The 27,687-nt window shown below is 38.9% G+C and overlaps 1 protein-coding gene across 3 annotated transcripts in view; it reads right to left on the bottom strand.

Moving 5' to 3' along the window:
• Nucleotides 1–27,687, bottom strand: part of FREM1 (FRAS1 related extracellular matrix 1) — a 63,743-nt gene that overhangs the window by 17,950 nt on the left and 18,106 nt on the right. Inside the window, exons 10-28 of one of the 3 annotated variants that reach the window (XM_064736385.1) lie at nucleotides 27,133–27,477; nucleotides 26,328–26,470; nucleotides 25,570–25,766; nucleotides 24,328–24,418; nucleotides 23,141–23,308; nucleotides 22,375–22,583; nucleotides 21,509–21,602; nucleotides 20,898–21,150; nucleotides 18,971–19,168; nucleotides 17,592–17,777; nucleotides 16,394–16,590; nucleotides 15,410–15,638; nucleotides 13,689–13,833; nucleotides 11,274–11,415; nucleotides 9,756–9,951; nucleotides 8,764–9,028; nucleotides 3,244–3,658; nucleotides 1,921–2,122; nucleotides 1,326–1,470 (exon numbers count right to left, since the gene is read on the bottom strand). In XM_064736385.1, the coding sequence (XP_064592455.1) occupies nucleotides 1,326–1,470; nucleotides 1,921–2,122; nucleotides 3,244–3,658; nucleotides 8,764–9,028; nucleotides 9,756–9,951; nucleotides 11,274–11,415; nucleotides 13,689–13,833; nucleotides 15,410–15,638; nucleotides 16,394–16,590; nucleotides 17,592–17,777; nucleotides 18,971–19,168; nucleotides 20,898–21,150; nucleotides 21,509–21,602; nucleotides 22,375–22,583; nucleotides 23,141–23,308; nucleotides 24,328–24,418; nucleotides 25,570–25,766; nucleotides 26,328–26,470; nucleotides 27,133–27,477 (3,820 nt within the window). Of the gene's footprint in view, nucleotides 1–1,325; nucleotides 1,471–1,920; nucleotides 2,123–3,243; nucleotides 3,659–8,763; nucleotides 9,029–9,755; nucleotides 9,952–11,273; nucleotides 11,416–13,688; nucleotides 13,834–15,409; nucleotides 15,639–16,393; nucleotides 16,591–17,591; nucleotides 17,778–18,970; nucleotides 19,169–20,897; nucleotides 21,151–21,508; nucleotides 21,603–22,374; nucleotides 22,584–23,140; nucleotides 23,309–24,327; nucleotides 24,419–25,477; nucleotides 25,767–26,327; nucleotides 26,471–27,132; nucleotides 27,478–27,687 lie in introns of those variants that run through there. The other 2 variants (XM_064736383.1, XM_064736384.1) reach the window with 2 other exon arrangements.

Raw genomic sequence — 27,687 nt, forward strand, 5'->3', positions numbered from 1 at the left:
TCAAATAAAAGCTGGGATATGAACAATAAATTGTGTATTTTGAAACAGTTATCATTAGGTGATAACTTACTTTAAATTGAAAAAATACCTCATAACCTTTTAAATCCAATATTAAAATGCTATTTTTTCACCAAACTTCCCCTTTGATCTACTGGCAGATAACTTCACTGAAACACTTATTTTCTGCAAAAGAGTTTTTTCTTTGCTCTTCTCCTAAAGCTGAGCTATGCACTGTCATTTGTTTAAAGGAAGTTGCATTTTCCATGAAGTGGCATCACATAATGGTGATTTTTCATCTGCAAGCCAGCACAGAGCAACTTGGCTATCCATGCTCAGATGTGTTTGTGTATGGGGACATCTTTTGGCACAGCACATAACTGCCTAAATGCTGCCTCCAGCTCAGCTGAGTTCCTGTCCTCTCTCCAGTGTGCAGAGAAGTACTCTGCCCCTGGGTTTAGCTCTCTGCTTCTCTTTCTTCACCATGAGTCCTAGTTTGTGAGTAGCCATTTTAGCCCAGAAAAAGCATATTGGGTTTTTGGTGGTTTTTTTTGTTTGTTTGTTGGGGTTTTTTGTTTGTTTGTTTGTTTTGTTTGTTTTTGTTTGGTTGGTTTTTTTTCAATTTTTTCTGATTAAATAAGTTGGTTGAACACTTAGCCCTATTTTCAGGAATAAAAAGAAGCATTGCCTCTACTGAAGAGCTACTTGCACTTCTGGCTTTTATCATCAAAGCCCAGTTCAGATGATATTCTAATTTTTCTACATGAGGCTTATGGTATGTCATAGGATATATTGGATGGTGTGCCTAATACATGCAGTGGATGACAAAGGTGTTGTGTGTTCTCCACCTTCTTTCAGTGCTCTTTTGCAGAAATATGGCACTGAGCTTTGTCATTTGAGAGCATCCTGTCCACTGTAATGTCAAGCTTGTGAAAAATGCACTGCCATCAGCTAAGGGCAAGAGTGACCTGCAGCTGCAGGACCATGTTCATGAAGCGGTAGTCCCATCCTTCAGCATGCAGCATCTCACATATGCAAATGCCGAACCCCACTAAATGCATTATGTTTCCTGGTGAAGACCTGAAGGCCCTTGAGAACTGTGACACAGTCTAACCTGCAGCTCTACCCTTGTTGAGCTTCAAGAAGGCTTCAAGAAGGCTTCACCTTCTTGAGGAGGAGAAATCTTCTCTACTCTTACAAAAGCAATGGCAGGTTGAGTTGTAGCTATGTCCGTGTCTGCGTGGCTTCAAGCCCAGCACCTGTTCATTTGCCCCAAGGGGTGGCAAGCACAGTGCAGCACAGCCCATGTCACCAAGGACTGGAGCTACCTTTGGGGTGCTGCAGAGTTTCCACTGGCATCTGTCACTTGAAACTCCAAGTTGTCTGAATTCACTTCTCGTGATTTGTTGATGACATAAAGTATGATTTTGCTGTTTAAATCCTTTTGGCTAAATCCATCCTGAATGAATCCACCTAGGAAAGACAAATGGTATGCAGGTGAACGAAAATCCTACTAATAAGAACCATGTAGATCTTATAGACTCTTTTCAACTTTTTTTTTAGTTGAGTATCTGAACTTTGAGACATGTATGCTTACAGCTAAACAGCAATATCTGTTCATTATAAGCCCCTGCCAATTTCTTTATGTGTAACCTGTTTATCAAAAGGCCAAGTTCAATATTAATCTTTTTTTTCTTGATAGAAATAAAAAAGTTTCTCAATAGTTATTAAAAATTATCTCAAACTCTTTGAGGATTCATAACAAACTTAAGACTCAGGTTACATTGTCAAAGTTTTGTTATTACAGTCAAGCTTTGCCCAAAGTTTGCTAACAAATTTTGATTCTATCAAGCAAACATTAACAGGGTAGGGTTTGAAGTCTGGTCTGGTATGGCAAATCATAGAGATTATAGAAGAAATCACCTGTCGTTATATTTTCCAGGTAGCCATAATGAGGACCTTGCAAAATCTTAAAAATTATTTTGTCATCTTCTGTATTGGGGTCAGATGCCCTCAGGGACCTGGCAGTGATATAGATCCCATAATTGCCATTCTTCAGCAGTTCCACGTCAGAAAAACAATGGAGATGAGTAATTTTTGGTGCCATTTTGTCCAAATGATCCACCTAAATCAAAGTTAGACATTCATATTATAACATCAGGGTATTCTCTGTCCTGCTTTTGCTAAAAGAGCAGTAGCCAGATCAGGATGGCAATAGCCACTTTGGCTCACAGTCTGCTGCAGACCCCTGAGTTCTAGCTAAGTTGTACTTCACATGAAAAGTTTCCAGGTCCAGATTACCCATCACTTGCCACATGTAGCAGGGTATAGTACACTCTGGGGAGTGAAACACAAATTCTATATACCTCTGCCCTTATGTCCCACATTCTCCATAGCCCTCATTTTTTATGATTTTCTTCACAGCAAAAGATAACTGCGACAAAGGTTTGTCACCTCTATTTTATAATAACAATTCCATCTTTCACAAATTCTGGTGAACCTTCTAGCAGTCCACAATGGTTGTTGCTGTTTCCATATATCACCCTCTGCTGAAATAGTATGCCTCACTGGTTGTATAACTTGAAACTTTGTCATCAGGAAATATTAACAGTCTTTCATTAGCATCAGGGTTTTGAAACACAGAATTCTGACATGCAGTGCAACCAGACATACTTTGTGTACTGAACCATGCCACATAAATAGATAGATACAAAAAATCACAGCAAACAAATCTGAGCCTATGACAAAGTATGAAGGACTTGAAAACACAGGAAATGGGAAGTGAACAGAAAGATTCTAGCAAAGAAAGAAGAATCAGAGCATCTTACATAGAGAGGAAAGCTCAGAGAGGACAGGATGTCTAGGTGGGGAAGCAAAGTGGCTGTAATTCAGGATTCCTGTGACATTGACATGAAGATCAGCAATCATACTCACACCCCCATATGTGCAAATCACAGGATCAGGCACCAAGTGGGAAAGCAGAGCAGCAGAAAGTTCTATCCTTCCCATAGTGGAGATTCCTATGTAAAAATTTTAGCATGCAAGTATTAAGTATTTACTTGCTTATCTTTATGCATTTTGGTAAGTAGTTAGTTCCCCAGGTTAATTATTTGTGGAACACAGGAAGCAAACATACAAACAGTTAAATCAGAGACTGCAGCAAGTACCAGCTGTCATCAAAACTGCTACATTTTTGGCTTTATCGTCCTATTTATCTCTCTTAAGTAGGTCCGTGATCACACTTGCCTGAATGGTGAATGTCACCGGCTCTCTCTGCACCCTCCCATTCACGATGAAGCCTTGGTTAGTCCTATCTGAGGCAACAAATGTAAATCTGTCTGTCTGGGAATTCCCACCTCGGTGCTTGTATGCAACATCCCTGTTGTCCACATCTTGCTGTGTGAAATTGTACTGCAGTAGCACAGTCCCATTATAATAGAGATGACCATACTGGGGGAGCTGAGCCAAGAGGAAGGTAAGGTTTTCTTTCGCAGTATCTGGGTCTGAAAGCTGCAGTACATCAGGAGTAAGAAGTGCCATAGCTCCTTCACTTAATCTTAACCCCATGTTCCTAGATAGAGTGGGCAAAGCCTGGTCAGCTGCCTCCAAAGCAATCTTGAATGTCCCATGCTTAGTCCTCAGTCCATTGCTGATGATGAATCTGGCAAAGAGAGGCAAGGCAGTCTTCAGCATCTGTTCTTGATTCAGCATGTACTGAAATGAAATGATAATGCAGACCTTTACTACAGGACTTGCCTGTGTTGATACTGCAAAAGTAGAAGAGCTGGGTGGAGCACAAACCCAGACACTGGGTGGAGTGGATGTAAAACATAAAAACATGAAAGCAGACAGCCAGGTATTATGACAGGAGTTACAATGTGCTGGCAGGGTTTGAGCAGATGCCGGAGGAAAGGCCTTGAACATCAACAGTCATAGCAGAGCTGATCTCAGCTGGAAGCTGAGGTACAGGTGGAACAGATCTAAGAGGAAAGGCTGTCGGGGGGGCTTATTGTAGCTTCTGGTGTACATATTTTATAAATCCTTAAAATTTATCTTCACTTGGTTACCTGGCAGTAGCACCTACAGCTTACAGAAAGATGTATGTTAAGTGCATGACCTGCCAGGTTTTGTTTAGTTTGGGTGTCTTTCTGTTCACTGTTACAAATCTTTTCTACCCAATGCCCCCAAAGCTATCTGAAAAACCAAACTGGAGAAAGATTCAGCCTTATCTCACTTCATGGGTTTGTTTAGGCACTAACTCTATCTTTAAATTTTCATCCATTCAGTAGAATATGATTTATGTTTCTTTACAGAAGTCAAGCAAAATTTCACTGAAATGCTAAGATATTGGGCAGAACTGTACAAGTTGATAGGATAATTTTAATAACATAGATATCCATAGCATAAATTTATCAAATGGTCATATCTGTACAGCTCTTCTTCCATGCTGGGAATTTCTATCAATAGCCACATAATTTCTTGTAGTTCTCTCTCAAGTAGTGATGTCAAGTAGCGATGTTTCTTTAGATACTCTAAAGATTTGATTATTCACTACAGATAGTTTTCCTTTCAAAACTAAGAGAAAAACTGTAGGGAAAATCTGTTAGAAGCTCTGCTAGTTTTGACTGGGGTATAGTTAATTTTTTTCATAGTCATTTGTATGGAACTATGGTTTTGATTTGTGCTAAATACAGTAAAATAGTGTTGATAATATAAGGATGGTTTGGTTACTGCTGAGCAGTGCTCATACAGCATCAGGGCTTTTTCTGCCTCTTACGCTGCACAGCTAGTGATAGGGCTGGGAGTGCATAAGGAGTTGGGAAGGGGCACAGCCAGGACAGCTGACCCAAAGGATATCCCAGAAAATCTGGTGGCATGCTCAGTGTATAGAGCTGGGGGAAGAAGAGGGAGGGAGGCAGGGAGGGAGGGAGGAGGAGACGTTTGGAATGGTGACATTTGTCTTCCCAAGTCACCCAGTGTGTGATGGAACTCTGCTTTCCTGGGGATGGCTGAACACCTGCCTGCCCACAGGAAGCAGTGAATGAATTCTTTGTTTTGCTTTGCTTGTGTGCACAGCTTTCAATTTACCTACTAAACTGTCTGTATCTAAACCCATGAGTTTTTTCACTTTCACCTTTCCAATTCTCTCCCCAGTGCTACCAGGTGGGGAGGGAGCAAGCAGCTGCCTGGTGCTTAGTTGCCGGCTGCAGTTAAACCATGACAGAAGCCTACCAGCTGGGTATGGGCTTTTGCCATACGTGTGACAGCATGATCTGCAGAAATTTATTACTAAATTTAGTTGTGGAGAAAAACAAGGAGAAAGCCAATCTTTTAGCCTTTAAAATTCATCTTTGATTTCACAGGCAAGATAATTATTTATGTATTTTCTTCTGAAAATAATTACATGGAACATTTTCATGCCTGTAACAAAAACTTTTGAAGGTATATGAAACTAAAAATTGCTCTGAAAATGTTTCACAATCCTTCATGTCCCATCAACTTACAGCATGTATGTGCTACCTTTCTACATAAATTTCAGTGGTTATGCTGCACAGTACATGCAAAAATATTTTGTAAGGTGATTTTTCACCCAGGTTGGTTCTGCCTGAGTCAGAACAGAGTCTAGTGTGCAAAGAAATTTGTCTCTACTAGAATGGGACAGTTGTTTCAGACAGTATGAGGGCCAGTCTAGCTGGCTGCTTTCCATGTAACACTCTTCTACCATACTTAAGTGAAATGGGGAGTGGCTGACATTTAGTGGGTTATCTGTTTCCCCTTGGCCTCTTGACTGCAGACCTTGAAGATGCACTTTTAAAATTACAGGGTCAACACCTAGTGTATTGCAGCATGACTTGAATGGGAGTGACTTTCAGTAGGTCATGGAGCAGCTTACCGTGTCACAGAGACTGTCCATCTAAAACTCCTCATTGCCTTCACCAACACTGGATGATTAGAGCTTGATCACTTGTAAACTGGCACTGTGCCATGAAACAGATGGGAATGAGCATAGGCAGACCAGGGACTATGTAGCAGTTTGAAATATGTTTACTGAGGATGGTATTCCCAGCTGGGAACCCAGAGACATCTGCCTACGCTGACCAAATGCTATTGCGCCAATGGTAAAAGGGTTGTGTTATTTGTAAACTATCTGAAATCAAATACAGAACTTAAATAATGATGATGAATACTGTAATAGGAGAAAAAGGGTAAAACACCTTCAGTCAAAACCTTAACCTTCTCTCAAAACACCAGAAGCATTGCAGCAGAAGTGAATTTTCTTTCATTCTTTTGATGGTGTAAAAAACATTTGGATGATGTCTCAAACAATATTTAGTGAAAGACTTAGATAATTCAGTTAATTAATCTGAATATTCATCCAGCCTTCTCCAGAATGCCAGATAGGAACAAAGCTCCTGCATGGATACATCAGACTGAAATTTACCATGAATTTCCTTCACTGTTCAGTTTCACAGGTGATGAAACTGCCTGTGTCCAAGATTTCCTTCTGCACTTTGGGATATTTTGGTTATTTGTTTATTTCTAGTTTATCTCTGCTTTGTCATTTCCTAGGGAATAGAGAGCAGCCAATATTCTCACTCTGATAAAATTTAGGATACAATTCTCAGACAAAGTTTGGAGGACATGTTGCATGGTTTGATTTCACAACTACCAACATTTCATGCTTTCTGCAGTTTGATGGCAATAGAGTTGGCTACAGGATCTACCATCTGTCATGGCATTTAAAGGATAAAAATGGAATCATAAATAGTGCCAACTCATTACAAAATCGAGCCAGCATGTCAAAATGGAGGACATTAGCATGTTCCTTTAGCATTCTGCTGCCAGCATCTGATGTCAGGTTGCTAATCACTTGAAGTCATCTGTCCAAACAAGCACTGCCAAATCTTTCTTCCAGGCCAACAGCACCAAACAATATAGGTAAATTTATGTCTGAAGGAAGTACTTTAGTGGGAAGTAAAAATCTGGTCAGTTAATTCCTCCTCCTCCCACAATCACCCATATAATTAATTCCTTGTTGAAATAATAATACTGTTCTGCCAGAATATTTATATGTGTAGACAAAACCAAATTATTTTCCAAATTATAACATCAAGGAACTTAATTATTGGGATTAAAATAGTTATCAAATATCAATATTTATTAAAGCATCATAACCTCACTTTAATAAGACTGACTTTTTGGTTTGTTTCTTAGCCATTGGCCTAAACAGAAAACATTTGGTTTATTCACACTTGAAATTTGCCTAGAATTGCTCGATCTGTTTTTAATAGTGTGATATGGGAGCCATACTGACACAAGGCACTATACTACACTGCCCAAACTAGGGCTTGCATGACTGTGACCTTACTTGAATAATCTAATTCTAGTTTGGGTGAACATGTTTCACAATTAAAAAACATAAAACCAGGGAATATTTTCTCACTTTTTCTGTAGTGAGTACAAATGAATCAGACAAATCTCCTAACAAGAAATTCCAGCACACTGAATGCAGTGGAAGGGATGGTTAAAAATGTTTAATCTGAGGAAAGTTTGAGAATTACTTTTGGGCTAAGTCTGGACAATGCTACCTGACCCAGTATCATAGGGAGATTTATTTGATGTCTCCATGCCCAACTTGCTTGACTTGTCTGCAAAAAAGTTCTCAAATTGGATGATGCAACATCTTGTTCTTGTAATTCATCATGCCTCACAGAAAAAGCCATTCAGATCAGAAGTCTATTCTAGGAGAGTTTAAAAAGGAGTCTTTTCTGAATTTCAGCTCTTAGGAGTCAATTCTTCAGTTTTTAGTAATCACAAATGAAAAATAATAATCTCTTAATTTTGAATTTTACAGTAAGTCCATCTTCTGTCAAAAGCTGTTTTTAGAGAAAATTACCAATATTAGCAAAAAGTAAGCATTCTTCTTTTAGAAACATTTTCCTTTTTTTTGAGCTTTTTCTTTTCCCTGTTTTTGACCTTTTTTACAAAACTGTCCACAGAACATCTGCTCTTTATCTGATGATAATTCATTGCATCATTCTACTTTACAACCAAGAGAGCTTCATTTAAGAACAGAATGAATGCACCTAGTCGAAACTGTTCTAAGTGGAAAATTTCAGAAATAGGTGAAAATAATTTTCATTAGGCTACTGAACTGGGCCTGTAGGTAAACCTACGGATTTACCTCAAAATTTCAAGAATCTACATGAATTTCCATGTCAAAATGGCATGCCAATGATAATGTCAAAATAGATTAAGTGCACTGGCTTTCATTATATTCCAGAATACTTAGGGATTCAAAAACCCATAATCAAATTAATATGATGAATTATAACCTCACAGATAAGAAAGCTTTTATTTAATACCTGAATGGACCAGCTTTACCACATCCAGCTGTAGCAAGAAACCAAAGGAAAATTCCACCAACTATGTTCTCAATCCTTCTCTCTCACTCAAATCTTAACAGCTGTGTATGTCCGGGTGCTGTAATAATGTTGAAGCTGGTATCGAGTAAATGTGTCTCTGATTATGTTTTCAGGGTCAATGAGAAAATTCATTTATTTCCAAAGCATTCCCAACTATATTTATTGCTGTAGAAATAGATGTGCTGTGTAAACATTGGGAATTCACACAGAGCCTCCAGCTCTTTTAATAAATTATTTTGGGGCCTTTTGGGTGTTTTTTTGGGAGTTGCGTAGTGCAGGTTTTTTAAATACCTCAAAAATTCAAGGGGAAGAGCTTAGGGGGTGGGGTACTACCCCTTACCTGAATGTATCTTCACGAACAACTGCCTTGGCTCTGTGAACATAGCAGACAATTTGTCGTGCTACATCCATTTGACTGAAGCTCGTAATGGGAATGCCAGGATAGCTGACATATTCTATTTGTCCATACTGGGGTGGGGAGGTTATCACATAAAGGAGCTCCTCTGGCCTGCCAGTACCATCCAATGCAAGGAGGACATCAGTTGTAATGCAGCTGTGGTCTCCTTTTGGCACTCTAAGGAGTTTTGTAAAAACAGCAATGTCTCCTGCAGAATAGACAAAATACCACTAAAATAGTCATGTTGAACTGGATGATCTCTTCTGCATTTTTAAGCCACAGGAAAGCCATCACTGGTAAGAAAAACTAAAAGACTTTAAGATTATAGAGAAATTCAGCATGGAAGGGACTTCAGGATATCTTTATTTGACCTTCTGCTCAAAGCAGGGTCAGCCATGAGATCAGCCATTGCCACAATGCTTGGGGTTTTATCCTGTTGGAACCTAAAAACTATTACCCTTTTGAGGCCAAGGATGAAGAGACCACAGACTCTTTTGACACGTCTTCCAATCTTAACATTGTCAGGTAAACCTTTATGTTTCTAATAGAGAGGAAATAAAAAAAAAGAGAGACCCTAAGACTGTAGAATAAGCTGGAAGACCAAGCTGTTTCTGAACAGTCTTTTGCCTACTTTTTATATTCTTGCCATTTTTCTCTGCTGCTTTACTCAGACATAAAGCTAGTTTCAGAAAGATATGTTTAACTCTATTTGCAAAGCAGTTGGTAGTCCTGGGAGGCAAGGTGGAACACATTGTATTCAGTGGAGCCTTTTCAAATCCCAGGACCTGGCCAACAGTGAAATCTGAGCAGTTAAATTTACAGGATCTGCAGGAATGCTGGCTGGAGCCTATATAAGGAAAGGAGCAGGACACATACTCAAATATCTTGGTTTCAGAAACAGGCACTGTAAAACATCAAGTTTAGTGGATCTTTACCCTTTTCCAAGTCCTTGATGTTTATGTAGAAGTCCACAGCTGGAGATCTGTTGTACCCATCCCAGAGGTAAAATGTGAAGCTGTCTTTTTTCTTGGACCCTGCAGTTCCTGTGTGGACATATCTCACAAGGTTCATATCCAGCTCTTCCTGAGTGCACTTCATTCCAGTTAGGAGAGTAACCCATCCTTGTCCTACCTGGAAAACACAAGCATCCTTCATGAACTGATAATCACCCATGCATCTTTCTCAGTTAATTGTATTTCTTTGTAGTTATATAGGCTGTTAGTGGCAGCTACCTGGCTTTCCTTCTATAGGCTCTTTCCTCATAGCATGTTTTGAAGGGCAGCAAATAACTGGAGTTTTTTCCCAGCAGATATAAGGCTGGAGAAGATACAATGATCATTAATAATATAGGAATATGGAGTTTAGCCACTTTTACTCTGGGAAATCATATTATGCACACTTCTCAGTCAGACACCAAGATGAAAATTAGTTCCTGACCCAGCTTATGTTTTCTATTTCCTAATTTCACAAATCTGCTCTTGATCCTACCTGAAATCATAGCTAAAACAGTATGAGAAATAGCTTCAGGGAGCATGGGAGTTTTAAGCCCCAGAGGTCCTCAGCTGCAAAAAGAAAAACCTTTTGGTGTTGATTTTTGGACCAACCAGCCAACCAACCAACCAACCAACAAAAAAAACCCAACAAAAAATCAACCAAACAAAAAACCCCCACAAAACAAAACAAAACAAAAAACCTAAAAAAACCCCCGACTTACACCATAAAATTCTGTGCCTTTCTGAAGATAGCCTAGTACCCTAAATTAAACTGATCCATGAAGTTCGTCCCATGTGATCCACAGATTGATGTTGAGATCCAGCATCAAAATGCTTTCCAAGTTCAAAAGATTTAGAAACAGAATTTTATTTCTATCACATAGGCACACTATTTAAAAGCTGCATTTTTTTCAATCTTTCTTCCTTTTTCTTATTTTAGGTCAACAGATTATCATCTCGCCTTCCATTTCTAATCTTAATTTTTGTGATTCCTCTTGACACATCCTTTCTATCATCTTCCTTTTCCCTTCTTTCCCCCTGTGCTTTTCTTCTAGTTGGTGGGGTATTACTCACTCTTTAACATGCAACTCCTTCCATGCCTTCTGAACCCTGAAGTAACTGAAGTAAGGGTTGGATTTTTCAACCAGAGACTTTCCCCCATTCCCCCCAGCTTGATTTTCCCCCTTTGTAGGATTATTATTCCAGAATCTCTCTCAATTTTCACCTCAGTTGGTCTGCCATGTTTTTTACATTCCATCTTCTCCTGTTCAGGATCTGGGTTTTAATGCCAAAGCCTCTGGGACAGCACCATTGTTGTTGCTCCTTCAACAATTAAGCTGGCCAAGCTGTCTACTTCAGAAAATGACAGGCATTTGGGAGAAAAGGAAAATGAACTTCATTTTGCCCTAAAAAGAGAGAGTTCTTTGCATGCCTGCTTTTTGTTGAAGTACAAAGACTAACCTTGAGTTGAAGCTGACCATTTTCTGGAATTCTTTCAAATAAGTAGTAAATTCTCTCCCTGGGGGTATCTTTATCTTCTGCTGACAGAACATCACTAGAAATTATATGAGTTTCACCTATGTTCACCTCTATATCGTTCTTCCTGAAAAAATTAAAAGTCATGTATTGATGCAATAAAGGAACCTTTTCAACATGTAATTTCTCTGCCAGAAATATGGATTAACCAAATGCTGAGAGAAATTACGATTTCAGAGAGAATAGGAGGTAGCCTTTTTCAGTTCAAAAGAGTAAAAAAAGCAAGCAGTGCAGACAAGCTTCTCCTTACAATGGTAAGAAACAACAAAGACACCTAAAACACTGATTTAACATATCTCTTATTCCCCTGTACCCTATTCTGCTCACCTCTATACAATTTATAGGAATAAGACAATGTAAACCAGTAGACTGCATTATTACTGCCAATATAGAGCACAGCAATAGTGGTTCTAATGGACTGATTGCTCATTTAGGAAATGACTGTCTTTCAAACAACTAGTCTTCAAGGCTCACCTTTATCTGTAGGATACACAACCATATCTAAGTGGCTTCTTCTCTGTACTCCTTCTAGCACCCACATCTCATTTTGGGAAGAAGCTCTCAAGAGGAATGTGTGAAGGCTTTACATTCCCCAAGGGCACTGTCTGTTACAGGATGCAATCCAAGAGGTGACAGATTGAGGTTTTGGCAATCCCTCTGAATAAGAGGAACTGTTTGCCAGGCAAAAACATCCCATCACAGGTTCTTCAGTCTGTTGACCATAACTAATGGAGATAAGAGCTGAAAATCCCTGGGGTGGACAGTGCCCCAAGATCAAAAGGTTAAGAAAAGCTTTCAAGTACTGCCCAATATTCAGCTGTAAAACTGCACTAGTATAAGGAACTCTGTACCCTATAGTGAACATGTAGTGACTGAATGTGGCAGGCTAAATCACCTCAGTGTCAAATTGAACATTTTCCTAAAGCATACTGCTTAAACACTGGCCACACATCTCATCTAAGTGGAGGGGTAACAGCTATTCCTTCTTATAAAGGAATAGCTATTTTGGGAGTAAATTTTTCAGTCTATGAAATTGTTCACCACAGGAATGGCAAGTGGTGAGACCTAATATTGCTAGACAAGGAAGCAACAGTTTCTGGATATAGCTGGGCAAAGCTAAAAACACTTGACTTCTTGCACTTCATCATCTTATTTCACAGAGAGGGGCTGGAAAATGGCATATCAACAAGCTATAGCATGTGAGGAACAAATAGGTAATTATCAATAATTACCTGTATATAATATATGCATACATAAATTATACTCTTTATTCTAACTGAAAATTCTCAAATGTTAGCATTATGTGGTCATTGAAAATCTTTTAACTAAGAAACTGATATTTGTTATTGCAGGAAGTTCTACCTGGTAAAAAAATAATAATCACTCTGATCTGAAAGTAGGCAAATACCCTGACAGATCAGAAATTCCCTCCTTAGAGGCAGTTGTGAGTCTGATATGCAAACTTTAGAGTTTCAGAGCTATTCCCAAAAAACCTTTGAACTCTTAGCTTCCTGTCTGTCAGTCTGGGGCTGGAAAACAGTCACAAGTATGGAGGTCCTGATGCTCTATGACAAGTCATCAGCTGGAGATCCCAAGGGATAAACTCCTTTTTAAAATGCCCAGGAGGTTTGGCTCTCTTGCAGCCAGCTGCCTATCTATCTATATGGTCTGCCAGGCAATTTCTTATCATGTCTAATTCATTTATGACTCCTAGCTTTGAAGTGTAAAGGAAGTTAATGTGTACTTTTGCAGCAGTTGAATTATGGCAGAGAAAAGTTTTAGAATATAAAAGAAGAGAATTATATTCAGAAAGCCCTTCCCCTGCTGCAGCCTTGTGGATCCTCCCATTCCAAAATCCAGAGCTGCTTTCAAAGAGGTATTTTAGGCAGGTCTTTGTCTTAGGGAAGAGAAAAGCAGTACCATGGTGGTCAGTGTTCAGCAGAGATACAACACCTGGCAAACACTTTGAAGCAACTTATGAAAGAAACAACCAAAATTTTTCCCCCCACATTTTTATTTTTCCTCTATTTGCATAATGTAGAGCAACACTAAGCAACACTAAAGCTCTTCTTTCAGTAAAAATTTTTTTGTTAAATAGGCTGATAGAAAAAGACCTATACAGAAACATTTTTATTGACATTATTCTGTTGATTGTTATGGCTTCCTCTTTGTGTCAGACACCAGATATTGTTTAATGGTAAACATGGTGGCTGGATTTGATTCTCTTCAAGGCTTTTTCCAACCTTAACAATGGCATGATTCTATGATTTGGTGTTTTGTTCTATTTTCCATCATTTTTTCTAAACATCCCACTGTCAGGAACAGAAACATGTGACTTACTTGCTCAGTGCTGGTTTCTCATCATTAACTGGAATTATGTTTACTGAAATGGTTCTGAGGACTTTATGTTTTCCATCTGATAGTTGAATTTTAAAACTGTCAGTAAGATTTTCAGAGTTGTCATGCATGTACATCAGCTTCATTCCTATGTGAGACAGGAAGAGGATAAAAACGGGAGAAAGAGAGGAAGAGGGACAATGGGTGAGATAAATGGAAAGATTTATTTTTCCTGCAAAATCCCTCTCATCACTTCACTCTGCCTCAGCCACCTTTCTTCCATCTCCTCTCTCCATATGCTAGGGTAACAACAAACATGCCTTAGCTATCAGAAGATGAGTTTGATGAGCCATTGCTGATCAGTGATCTAGCAACATACTATTGACTCAGGGTCACCAGCCTGACCTAAGTAAGGAGTGACTGTCCAAAAAAGGAGTCTCTGACAATCTGAAAAAGGTACATTTCTTCTCCTCTCCTTATTCTATGGGAACTATATAGAGGGTGAAACTGCCAGGCAGTTTCAAATTTGAAACACTTTCCTGTGTTTCAAATAATCCTCAGGGAACTTTGAAGACACCTTTGGAAGGACAGCTGGCTTTGTATCTATGACCATGGACAATCAGATGTTATAGGCTAAAGATGGCTCAATCACCATTGTGGATAACAGGCAAAAGCCAAAAAAGAAAGTCAAAACCAAGACTTGGGAAGGCAGAAGAATTTGGGGTGGACTCCTGATATTTCTGGAGGCTCATGTTAGACAGAGAGACAAAAAAATCTTTCCTTGGTTTTTGAGGGCTGAACTGAAATTTGAGTGACGGTATTGAATTCATGCTTCTCTATAGTGATAGATTCCATCTTTTACTAAATAGCCACAGTCAGGAGGGATCCACCATATTCCTTGCACTGTTAAATACACTTTTTCATTACATGTACTTGAAACAGATTTGCTGCTTTAAAGCAGGCTGACTGCTCATGCTAAACTGTGGAATCCCAATTTGTATGTTTATTGCTAGACATATGGTATATTGCAGCCTTTCAATGTCTAAAGAAGGCTTATAGGAGAGATAGAGAGACTTATTACCAATGCCTGTAGACATAATAAGGGGCAGGAGTAGGTTTAGGTTGGACATAAGGACAAAAAGTTTTACAGTGAGAGTGGTGAGACGCTGGAACAGTTTGTCCAGAGAGGTTGTGAAACACTGGAAGTGTTCAAGGTCACGTTGAATGGGGCTTTAGGCAACTTGGTCCAGTGCAATTTATGCCTGGCCATGGCAGGGGTGGTGGACTAGTTGACCCCTAAAGGTCCCTTGCAACCTAAAATATTTTACAATTCTGTGATCATTTGAAGAAACCTCATGAGCAGTTAATTTGTCTTTAAATCAGTCTTGATGTGTCTCTATTCTAGGTACTGTAAAACATTTACAAATCTATTTGATGATGTTAAATTATGTTGCATTATTCCTTTTATTTCTTTTCAGAACAGGTGATTTTCCTACTCATATTACTACCCTTTTCAATACAGAGGTCTCTCAAGATGATTTTATAGACAGTTCCTAAAATCAATAGATAAGGACAGCATTAAATATGGACAACTTCCATTCCTAAATATTGTCTAGAAAATAAACATAAGGCAAGCGAATAAATAAATTATGAACATTTCTTTGGTGTGCATCTTGCCTCATCAAAATAATGAAAGACTATTGTAAGAAGAATGCTGCACCTACCATTCCTCAGTAGTTCCATGGAAAAGGCATGAACAAGCAACCCATGGCTGTGGTGATCATGGTTAATTAACTCTTTATAGTGCAGAACATCACTGCCATGAACGCCGTTAATAAGAAACCCATATGAGGGCATCTGCACAACCCCAAACACCAGAGGGTCTTGAGGCACATCCAGATCAACTGCATTGATAACAGACAGATCCAGCTCTTTCATCTCCCCTTCTTGAACCTGAACATGAGAGAAAAAGCATCCAATTCTTTTACATAAAAAAAATCATACAGTTCTAGCATGGTTTCATGAGTATTTTTGTGCATAAGTGTATCTCTTGATTCATCCACCCTTACCAAGATTTTTAACCAACCTCTTATTTCAACCGGTTTAGGAGACAGAGAAAGTGGTTATAGTGACAAAGAGAGAAGTTGCAATAAGGAGATCATTTTGCCCAGATTAATAGAAAATGCATTAAATCAGTGCCAAATCTAGTGCTCAAAAAGGGGAATGCCTTTCAATATATCAAGGTATCTAAAAATGTCAATGCATATGGATTTATACATCCACTTTTTACTGTGCAGTAAGTTTACATTCTGCTCATGAAATTATTTATATTAATGACAGTCTACAGAGAGGGGAGAAGCTATGCAAGAAATATTTAAAAATACTCTAGTAAAAATGTGAAAGCTCTTAGGAATGCAGAAGGAGATGGAAGATCTCACTGTTTGCTAGATCACATATTTGTTTAAAGATTTTGATCACTTCTTTTTACAGAAGTGCAAGTTTCCAAGATCTATGCACTGCTCCTATCCCACTGAAGTTCTGTCTTATAGGTTTACATGGGATTTCACTGGACTGTTTCCTGAAGTAGGCTGAACAACAAAAAATAAGGGAAATATGCAGAGGAACAGAAGGACAATGTTCTTATTTATATTAAAGAGTGGTTTCTGGTTAAAGTAGTTCTATGACAGACATATTGCTTATTTCCTTACAGTAATATTCCTGGCTATGAATTCTGGAACTTCATCATTGGTTGGACTGATTAGTACAAAAAATGGAGTCTCTGCTGAGCGATGCAGCCCATCAGTGACATAAAGTACAAATTTGTCTTCTGTTGGCTCCATTCGCACGTGCCTGGCTTGAACGTAGTTTATATTCATGGCTTTCAGATGCTTCAGCTGAAATGAACCTACAGATTTTAAAAAGAAAATGAGTTAGCACAATACTTTCATGTCTCCTAGTCTTATCCAGCATCAAAATAATTGAAACTATGTCTTTTTTCAAAAAATAAGTAACTTGAATTTTTAAGTTCTTTGTCATTTTTTGACGGTAAGAGTTACATTGAGCATGTTACTCCAGGAAACAAGCCCTTTACCCCCCAAAATGCATAATTTTCCTTCAGGTGGGATTCTGAAGCTTGTCACTTTTCAGTTAAGACTGCAAAACTGAGCCCACATTAAACCAACTCAAAAAACGGGTAGGAAAATATCTGAGGTCCAAGGTCCAAGATTCCTTGATAGTGCTAGGTTAATCACTGGACTAGATGCTTTTTCCAAGCTTAACGATTCTATGATTATATTATTCTAATTAGATTTTGACTGACAGACCACAAAAATGAGAACTTAAAGACTCAGTGATTACAGGTTTCCAGCTGAGGATGCCTGGTAAAAGCTGATAGCATTACAAATCATGTTACAATGTGTTCTGCTGAGGGTGAAACTGCCTTTCACAGTTTGAAAGTGGACAAGGGAAGTCATCATCTAAGTCAAACACCACCTCTAGCACTTCTGCAACTTTGCCTTGGAAACAAATGTGGGACTCAGGCTACTGCATTTAATTGGCAGAGGTGTAGGTGATGGAACACTGGAGTCTTTCATGGGGGACTGAAGAGGAAGGCAGGGAGAGCAGATTTGTATCTCATATCGTGACTTCTAATAGATCTCAGCAGGATGCATAAAACAACTGTTGCCTTGTTTGCTTCAAGGGCCGATTCTTCACATTTGCATTGCTTTAGTCTCCCTTTGAACTCCTCCACAAAGTCCCACTGCTGTTCATTTGTCAGCACCTGCATTCCTCATAAGTCTGTATGAGTGCCCACACCTGCATCTGCACCACCAGAGCCCACTGCAGAGCTTTCCACAAGCCCTCCAGATCTAATCTGCTTGATTATCCTAAATTGTTAAGACTTACCTATGCTTATCCCAATGTTGCTCTTCTCAAAGCCAGGAGAAGGCAGTATGTTTTCAATGTAACCAAACTGGGGAGGAGAAACCAGCACAAACTGTAAGTCATCTGCAGCGGTGTCAGGGTCAGTGGCAAACAAATGTTTGGTAGTAAGGGTTGCTGAGGAGCCCTCTTCCACCACAAAGCTTGCACCTGCGCACAAAAAACATGTTAAGCATTATTGGTCATGAGCTGATTTTACTGTTGTTTTTGGTAATAAGAATGGAAATAATAACAAAGGGCGGAAATACAACAAATACTGAATTACTGAGGGGTTTTGTTTTAATGTTTTCTTCTCTGCTTTCACTGACATCTCTGCTTTTGCCATCACAGAAGTAGAGAAGAGGATCATGAAATTATTTTACTGGTTATTAGCTATGGTTTATATACTGCTCAAGAACAATTGTTACTTCTCTTTGTCAGAGCATTAATTACATGAGAGCTGTTAAGAATTGCTCGTAATGAACAATTTTTGATGCATCACTGCTTAATTTCCCTGCTGGGACAATGCTTCATTTCCAGAACATTACTTGGGTGAGCGCCTGCAAATTACAAAACTACTCATACATATGCTTAAATAGTCTCTGAGATACATAAAATATACCTGATATTTACAAACAAATGACATTGAAAGACACAAGCATATAGAAAACATACTTTTAATATGTACACCACAGACCACACTAAAAAGCCCAGGAAATTGATGGAAATTTCACATAAAGGGCTGCAGTTGGACTAGATGTACATTATGAACTCTATTTCCATTATAACTGAATTTCTTAGATTTTGAAGTGTAGTTGTGAAAATGTCGCTTCATATCTATTAATGTATAGCTTTTGTCTTTATTTGCTAAAATAATTAAATATAATGATTCTGTCCCAAATTTCTGTTTTGTGCTCTAGACACAATGGTAAATAAATATCTCTATTTATGGTTATTTATGGTTATGCTTTTGCCCTGTATAAACCTAATAATTGTTGAGCCATGAGTTCAGTTCAAGGACAAGATATAGATCACTTTTACCTAGACATAGCTTACATATGCAGCAGTTAGCATGTAGACATGGTAGGGAGCAGATCTGAGTGTTCTTATCTCTAACTGCATGCTTTAAGCATGCAGCTGAAGAGCAGCCAGCTCAGACTTGCACTGGCAGCTGGATTGGGTGTTTGGACTGTACAAGGAAATGAAAATGAAATTGATGAAAAGTCTGATACAAAACTTTTGTATGCTGATCTCAACTATTTCTAATGCTAAAAATCAAAACCAAAAACAGCCACGCTGAGTCTTTAGCCATTACAGCGCTGGGTAGCCCCCTTTGTTCTGCTGTATTGAGAAGAAGCTTTCACCGGTTAAAATTGATGGAGGCTGGTTGTCCACTGGAAGCACAGTGATGTTAAGGTCATAGACAGGAAAGGGATCATCACGTGAAACTGGGGGGGAAGGAAGTCCATCATAACAGCAGTCTGTCACATCTAGGCCAGCCTCGCCATCAGAGACAATCAAGGTTAGGATCTCAATGCAAGGAGTCAGGCCAATCTCACCGCCTGTGAAAAAATATTCACCAAAACTTAGAAGAAATTATTTACCAAAACTTCCTGAAGACTAATTTTTATCCTGCAAGGACAGTCTTCAATATTAAGTCAGAAGAAAAAGACAGCAGCAGCAAAATTACTGGAATTCTTAATTTTGAGTGGTGAGATGCTGCTTGGTTAGAGATTTGGTTTGTTGTTAATAATTAATTTTAACCAGCTCACTTTTATGATATAATGAGAGGGTGTAGAAAAGAGTCTTAGCATTGTTATATTAATTATAATGTTATAATTGTAATGTTATGATATTATGTTATATTGTCATAACACAGCTAATAGTCCTCAAGATTCTGTTCTTTGTGCACTAATGTATGTACAAAATTTATATTGTGTGGGGAAAGTGTTTTTTCTGCACTTCTTATCAAGGAATGTAGGAAAATCTTTATTTTATATATGTTTTCCTCTATGACAAATGGTAATATCCATGCTCTTCAAAAAGAAAAATATTAATATAGCGAGTAATGTATATATTCTTATGTGCTTCTTATCCTTACAAAATGGACTATAACAAGGGCTGTACTTTAGTGCTGTACTTTATTACGGTACTGTATATTATGCCTATATGCAATCACATTTAAAATGTGGGCTGATACAGCACTGGGAACTGCCACCTCTTGCAAGAAGCATCTGTGGGCTCAGAGCATTCCAGCTGTCAGCACTGCTGGCAGCCTGTGTCTTGCATTGCTGCAAGATTTCATTAATAAGCAGCCTGAAAGGAAAGTGACTCCCAGACTTCTCTTGTAATACCTACTGACAGCACATTTAATGTTAGAAATTTGGAAATGAAAGCCACAAATGCTACATCCTACGCTACAATGAAGTAAAACTTCATTGCCCCTGAAAAATATTGTCATTGAAATACAGTTTGTGATGTCTTTGGAATGCAGAAGAAAAGTTTGTTGGTGGTGGCCACAATTATGTACTTCCTTTTCAAATACCAGCTGCTCATTTTACACAGTGCCAAGCTTGAAAATACCACATCTATTCTCCATGCTAACACAGAATTACAGAATCATTAAAGAGAAAACCAGAGTGTTTCAGGGGAAAAAAAACACTAAAGCTGCTATTCAGAGACATAGAAAGGATAAATCAATCACAATGAAAGGATAAATTTAAGTAAGAAAGGAAGTTTGCCAGCCCTTGATTTCTGCCAGTAATTAAAAAAAAAAAAAAAAAAGGTACTAACAATAAAACCACAAAATAAAGCATTTTAAACATTTTTTTGTCTTTATGAAACTCAGAACTTATCTTGTGGTATGGAAAGACTATGAGCTGTCCAAAGTAGATAGCCTTCTAGATTGGAGAGGCAAGGAAGAAGTAAAAATGGGGGGTTTTACTGTCATAAAGCACATCAAAATACTGTAGTTTTTACTTAATAATAATTTTGTCAAAAAAGTCCAAGACATTTTGTCAGCAACAGTGAAAGTGTTCCTCCTGGATTATGGTGCTTTCATATACTTGTTCCAATATAATTTTCAGTTCAAGCAGGGATTTGGATAACATATTAAAACATTTGTTGGTTGTCTATCAGACAGCTCTTTTTTAAAGCCAGTTTATTTTTTCCCTAGTCACAACGCACGGTTTCTAAGAAGTTCCTACTGGAATTCTGCAAAAGCGTTAAGATATTTTTTACTAATACTTGTCTGACCACCTTTCATTCTAATTGTGTCCTTAGCTCACTTACTGGTGTGCTTGTAGGTGACTAAACCAGCAACAACATCAGCCTGGGAGAAACGATCCACGGCAGCGCCAGCTCTCCTCACTAGCCCATGGTGCGGCTGGCGGGCCAGCAGGAACACCAGCTCCATGTCGTTGCTGTCCACATCTGTGGCATAAATGTACTCCGAGGAGAGCACAACTTCTTCACCCTCCAGGCAGGGGAGCACGGGAGCAAGGCCTGTTTGCATAACAGGTCGCTCATCATTCACAGGCAACACCTAATCAGAAAAATAATTTAAGGTTTTCTTGCTGTTCATTTCAGTGGAAGCCAGTTGTTTCAGTACACTGCTTTGCAGCCCAAGCTAACAGTTTGATGCCACTGTCAGAGTACACTGAGCTTTCTCTATGAGCAAAAAGAAGCCAGCTGAAGTAAAAAAAACCCAGTTAAAGTACAAAGGGCAAGTCAAAGCTACTCTTAATTTTGCCACATTAACCTGAAACCTACGGTTGAAATGGAAGCCTAACATATCCATTATCTTCCAGTTTCCAAGGTAATGCAAGGACTTTCAAAAATCAAGCTTTGAACCATTTGCCTCCACACAGACAACCGCTCTCAGAAACACACCACACACTGACCTTGACCTGCAGGATGAACTCTACAAAATGGGTGCCATCTGAGGCTGCAAAGAAAATTTCATCAGTGAGAGTCTCAGAGCTGTCATGACGATATCTGTGGAAAAAAGATTACAGAGCTACACAAATTTTTCACAGATAAAAAGAATCCATGCTTTCTGGTCATGCCTTACAATGTGTATCCCTCTCTGTGTAAGGGTGTACACCTAACCCTGTGATTCTGAATCAGAGTTTCTCCAAAGGGTTTTTGGGGTCTCTTACAAGAAGAAAACTCCCAAAATAAACCATCCATCAGTCAGGAAAAAGATTTCCCTAAGGATTTGTCACCTATGTCCTGGCTGCTTGTGAGGTGTTTAGTAAAACATGTATTTCAGGACTGTGGTGAGTCCCTACTTTCTAAGAGATGGAAATAGAGCCAGGGAGCTCTAACTCTGCATGCATGTGTCATGTCTTCTTTTTGTCACAAATAAAGAAGGAAAATTTTCTTCTCTACATTAATTAATGTTAAAAAAAGTTTTCTTGTAAACAAACCCAGCTTAATAAACACACAACTTTCTTAAAAGAAAAAAGCTGGCACCAGTGTCTTCTTCACAGGAACTTCATGGCTGAGTACAGAATTTGTCTCCTCACCTGCATGAAGCAGTGCTTTTATAGAGAAATCTATTTACAGCAGACATGCTGACTCCCATTTCCTGGCCATTCAATGCTCATTTCATGGTGACATTGCAATCCCAAGGTTCAGCCAGCAATCTTCTGGAGCAGCTCTGCCAGAGCTATGGTGAGCACTGCTATGGTGAGCTCTGCACCACTTCAGGCTCATTCAACCGAGAGCCTCAGCTACCACAAAAGACAGCCACCACTCTTCTAACCTCACTGCCAGGGTACGCAGGTCCTCACAGGAAAGCCTGTCACCTCCATTCATGGGAATGTTATCCAGCTCCACCACCCCATGCTGCGGCTGCCTCTGCAGGAGCAGGAAGAGATGCTCTCCTTTCGTGTCAGAATCAGAGATGAGAACGTGTCCCTCTGTAATAGGGGTCGTGCCACCCTCTTGCACTCTCAAAGGGGTTGCTAAAACCTGCAGGGAGGAGAAATGCTGAGCTTTCCGTGCTGCTGCACCTCTAAACGCACACCAAACAGGGTTATTCTCATTTGCTGTGCTATAAAGATGTGTGGCACAATAAAAAAAAAATATGCCACAGGATATCTCTTTTCTGCTGTGTTAGAAAAAGCTAACGAAATTACCAACAGTGGGCTATGATATGTGCCTCCTAGTTCTCATCCCATTTCTGGAGGCTTCTGACCTCCTAACGCAATAAGCAACACAAAATATAGGGATGCAGTTTTGCTAACCAAGATGCAAAACATATATGTTTTTGTACAGATACATAGATGCCAAAGGTAGTCCTCTGCTTATCAAGGAAAATGACATTTTGCACACTCGCTAGACTTCACTAGAGAAACACTCACCTGGTGCTCCTATCCCAATGCAATCTGTGTGCAAGGCTGAAACCCTGATATACCATGGAAAATTCTTTTTTTAACTCAGTAAAATCAGAACATTTTATTTTGTTTGTACCCAAAGCAATTTCCAAGTCCTTCCTTCTCACTTTCCTACCCTACACCCTACCCTACCTCTGGGGCTTGATTGTCCACAGGAAGAATTGTAATATTGAAGCAAATCCCATACAAAGTGCCTCCATGCTGATTGCTGACAGAAAAAACAAACTGGACTTGCTGAGGTTCGGGTCCAATGTCCTGCAGGGGTGGCATGTAAGCAACTTTCATATAGTTCACAGCATGCTACAAAAAGAGAAGAAGGGTACATGTAAGAGAAGATGATGGGGGGATATTCATAATCCATGACATTAGGGATCTTTATCATCCCCTGTTTAGGTGCTATCCAGCCATCAAAATAAACTTTAGAAATTTTGTATGCTTTAGCTACTAGCCATACCTTGATTAAATGCATCTTTAAATACAAATTAGGTGAGTACATGTTCAAGTACTCAAACTTCTAGCAAAGAAATACTGATATGGTTTAGAAGTGATAGCAGAGGTCATGGCCTAAACTTCTTTACGGGTCCCTGTCAAAATGCTGGTCCAAGGACCTTTTCTAACTGTCACTTTAAAATAAAAAATTCATAAAACCTAACATCTCCCAAAGGAGCTGAATTTGCCCTCATTAGTATGAATAGTAAGTGCATGCCCTCTCTTTCATGGCAAGGACAGGCCAGTGATAGGAACATTAAAATCTTGCATCCAGATACCCATATTAGGCACCCTCTGTAGGGTCAGAGCTCTCATTTTGGTTCTGCAATGATCATTATGACACTTTAACCATACAGCAGGATATAAAACAGGTCACTTTAGTAATACTTATTTGTCAAACTACAAATGCATGAAAACTGAATTACAAAATCCTGAGAAAGTCTGTTCCAGCCTGTTCTATCCAGCACTACTGGTATCTACTGGAGGAGACACTGAGATGAAGCAAGAAAGTGTTCAAGATCTCATTTCCACATTTTTCATACTTTTTCATTTCTCTTTCATCATTGAAGCCAAATTCAGCCTACCCAAGCAACTGTTGCCCCTGCTTCTTTTAGGATATTTGTGTTTACATATTGAAAAATTGAAACACCATAGAAATTTGTTTTAAAATCTGGTACTGGAATAGTAGCGTTTTGAGCTTCTTAAGCGAAGATTGTGATAGTACTGCTCCTCAGTTTTCACCTCTCATTTTCCTGTCAAATAAAAGCTATACACTTGTAACTTTTAAAAATTGTTTAGAACTCATTACGGTATCAGGTAGCATAACAAACCTGAGTAAATGACCGCAGTGCAAGAGCAGTAGGATCCTTGACCAGTTTGGGGATGGTGTCCACCATAAACAGCTTCCCAGCATCTGAGTAGCTACACAAAAATATGTATGTCACATCTTGGCTAGCAGTACCAAAGAACAAGGAAAATAGCCATATAGCTCAATCTTGCATTTCAAATTAGCTTCAAACTTCCACCTGCATTGAAAGGAAAAATATTTTCCTTTCTTCCATCCTTGTTATTCATTTTAACATTACCACAGAAAACTGACCAAAAGAAATACTTTTCATGATGACCATGAAAAATCATCTCGTAAGCAAGAATTACTGTGAGTGTGTCTCTACACACCCCAGATACTATTTACACCACCTGCAAGTCTAGTCTATCACAGTATTATCATTATTACTCGCACACCTGCATTTATCTTTAAGTGGAAAAATTAATTATTTCTAGTTTCATGCATCTTATAAACTCTGAAATTAACTGGTTTTCAGCAACCCAGCTTTCCAACAGCTGTAACCAGCAAACTGGATAACCATGTGGCTATTTGACTGATTAGGAAAATAGCCTGCTCTCCCAGCTACGTAATGATCCTTTGCTGCTTGAGATCAAAATTGAAAGTGTTAATCTTCAGCTTAAACCATGCAATTTCTGGATTTGAAACTTTTCGTTTAGCAAATTGTTGCTGATGTTCTAACAAGATTACATCACCAGTGATGTAAACTGCTACTGCACCCATTCATTCCATACGTCCCTTGCTCCCATAGTGTGTTTTGCCTGTTTTCTGCTCCACATCTTCCTAGTCCACAATCAAGAGTGTCTGATACATATTTTTGAAAAAGCTGCAGCACCTCCTGGTCTCATTCTGGGGCAGACACAGGTCAGCCCCATTCTAACTGTTAGAAGAGGTGCTGTGACTTGTGCTTGAGGCTGTACAAAATCCCAAACTTCAGTGTAAAATTCATATCAAGCAAAAGGAAAGTATTTCACAAGGTTTACTCCTTCTTGTTTCTTGTTCAACTATGAATTACCTATTTTTTATTACTCTGAGTATTACTCTCTTCCTTCAGGCTCTAGCTTACCCTTAATCATCAGCAGGAGAACTGCATCCAGCTATTGTCACCTGCACTTTCAACAAACAAAGGAAGAACTTGAGGCACCAGTATGTTACTGTCACTGAGGCCGCTGCTCTTACATGGGTTATTCCCCAGTCCCATCTGAAAGGTTTGTCAGGTTGCACCTACCCATAGGTGCAAGAGAAAAATGGGGAAGTGGTTATGGTGTATGTGAGTTCCCTGTCTTGCTCCTCCACATCTATGAAGTGGAGATGTTTCTTAGTTAGGTGAGAAATCTCAGTCTCCTTAACAACCAGGTGGCGGGTCACTCCTGGAGCTTCTCTGGGCAGCTGGTCATCCACAGGGATAATGTGAACCATCATCACCTGCAGTTGGGGAGACAGTAGAATCATCAGCCATTGCTCTCAGTAAGAGTGTCCCAAGCAGCTGTTAACCAACAAGCACACAGAATTGGATCACTGGACTGTGAGATACAGAATGTGGCTGTCATGTCATATCATCAACACATGATCAATGGAGGTGTTCAACAGTTAAAGGCAAAGCTTTTGAATCTTAGAGGTTTCCCTTTAAATTAAATGCAAAGTTAAATTTAGTATGTTGGGCTTTTGCATAAAAAAATAGTCTATTCTCAGTTGACTTCAGGATGGTTGTTTAATTTGCTTGTACTATCCCCAAATATGATTTGTTTTCAACATTTTGTTTTATAGCATAGGAAGAAAACTTTTTGAAGAACTTTAATCAGCCAGGGAGAATTACCCCATTGAAAGCAAGAACAAGAAATAGCCCTAAAGAACATGGGTTTTGGTGATGACTGTCATCAGAAAAAAATCTATACAAGTCTTATTTGAAAGCCTGTCAGATCATGTAAGATATTAGCCATTTGAAGAAAAAATTCAGGAGACTGCAAAGATGCTTCCTTTCCATACCTGTGGCTCTGAGAGATTTGGAGGGTCATGACTATCACATAGCACAAACTCAAGGGAATCTTCAAATACTTCTCCTCCCAAATGATGATAATAAATCATTCCATTAAATAGATCCCTCTGAAGAAAACTGTTAACAGAATACCCTGTTGAAATGAAAAATTAATCTTCTATTTAACACTCCATGACTTTAATACTACATTAAAGTTATGCAGTTAGTTGTCCAAGTAACTGGAGAAGTGTAATGTCCTCTTTTTCATCCTAACTGGAGCAAGTCCTTCAAAATGTTCTCTCATTGTCTTCCACATTCTCTGAAGATCACCATTAAGTTCTTTTCTGTGTCAGTTAAAGATCATTCAAAAATGAAGCAAACAGGCCAAAAGCCCTGTTAAAAAGTCAGAACAGAATTTGCAGGACTAGCAGCCTCTACAGCCTAGCACAGGAATTTCTGGGTTATTACATGGAAGAAGAGTTTTCTCATCATTTAGCATAATTAGGATCATGTCTTAGCTCTGACTTTGTCACAGATCCTTGCATGTAAACTAACTCACACCAATACCTTTTCTGGAGTAAAGAACTGCAGGAAAATGGACTCAAAATGGAAAAATTACAGGATAAATTGTGTACATAGGAACAGTTATGCTAGTGCAGAGATCAACATTAATTAGTGCTGGGGTTTTACACTACAATTAAATAAGTCCAAAATTGCCACTATTTGTCCTGAGCCAAAATAAGGTCTCTGACTGTAACATGTACTGTATTTTTAAAAGGAGAGGACAAAGAAAAATTCGTACATGTGCTTCATTACCTAGCAAGTTTGGTCCTGGTTTCTTCAAGACTTCTCCTGCTTGTGGTGGCTTGGTAATATTGAATAGTATGTAGTGATCACTGGAATCCATGTCCGAAGCATGGAGCATGGAGCGCTGAATCAGGATTGTCTGTCCCTCGTGAACTTCAATGACCACATTGCTGATCAGAAATGGAGGGCTGTCATCTTTAGGGAGGATATTTATTGGAAACTTATGGCGAATACTGTGGGAACCATCAAAAATTCTAAACACCACAAAGTCCTTAGTAGAATCACTGTCATCATGATGGTAGCGGACAACTCCAGCCTGAATGTCAGAGACAGTGAACATGAATCCTTTCCCTCCTGTTAAAACAGTGGAAGAAAGCGCATCAAAAATATGTGGTTCAGCCCAAAAAAGTATCTTTCCACTAATATGAAGATTATTGAGGGAGAGATATGAACAGCATGTTGCTAACTAGAAAAATCAAATGCAATTTCACCTATCAAAATAAAAGGTTGTAGGAGTTGGAATAGCTAATAAGAATGCAAAATTTGTAACTGTGACAGCAGAGA

The sequence above is a fragment of the Zonotrichia leucophrys genome, chromosome Z, assembly GCF_028769735.1.
Source record: "Zonotrichia leucophrys gambelii isolate GWCS_2022_RI chromosome Z, RI_Zleu_2.0, whole genome shotgun sequence".
Lineage (NCBI taxonomy): Eukaryota > Metazoa > Chordata > Aves > Passeriformes > Passerellidae > Zonotrichia > Zonotrichia leucophrys.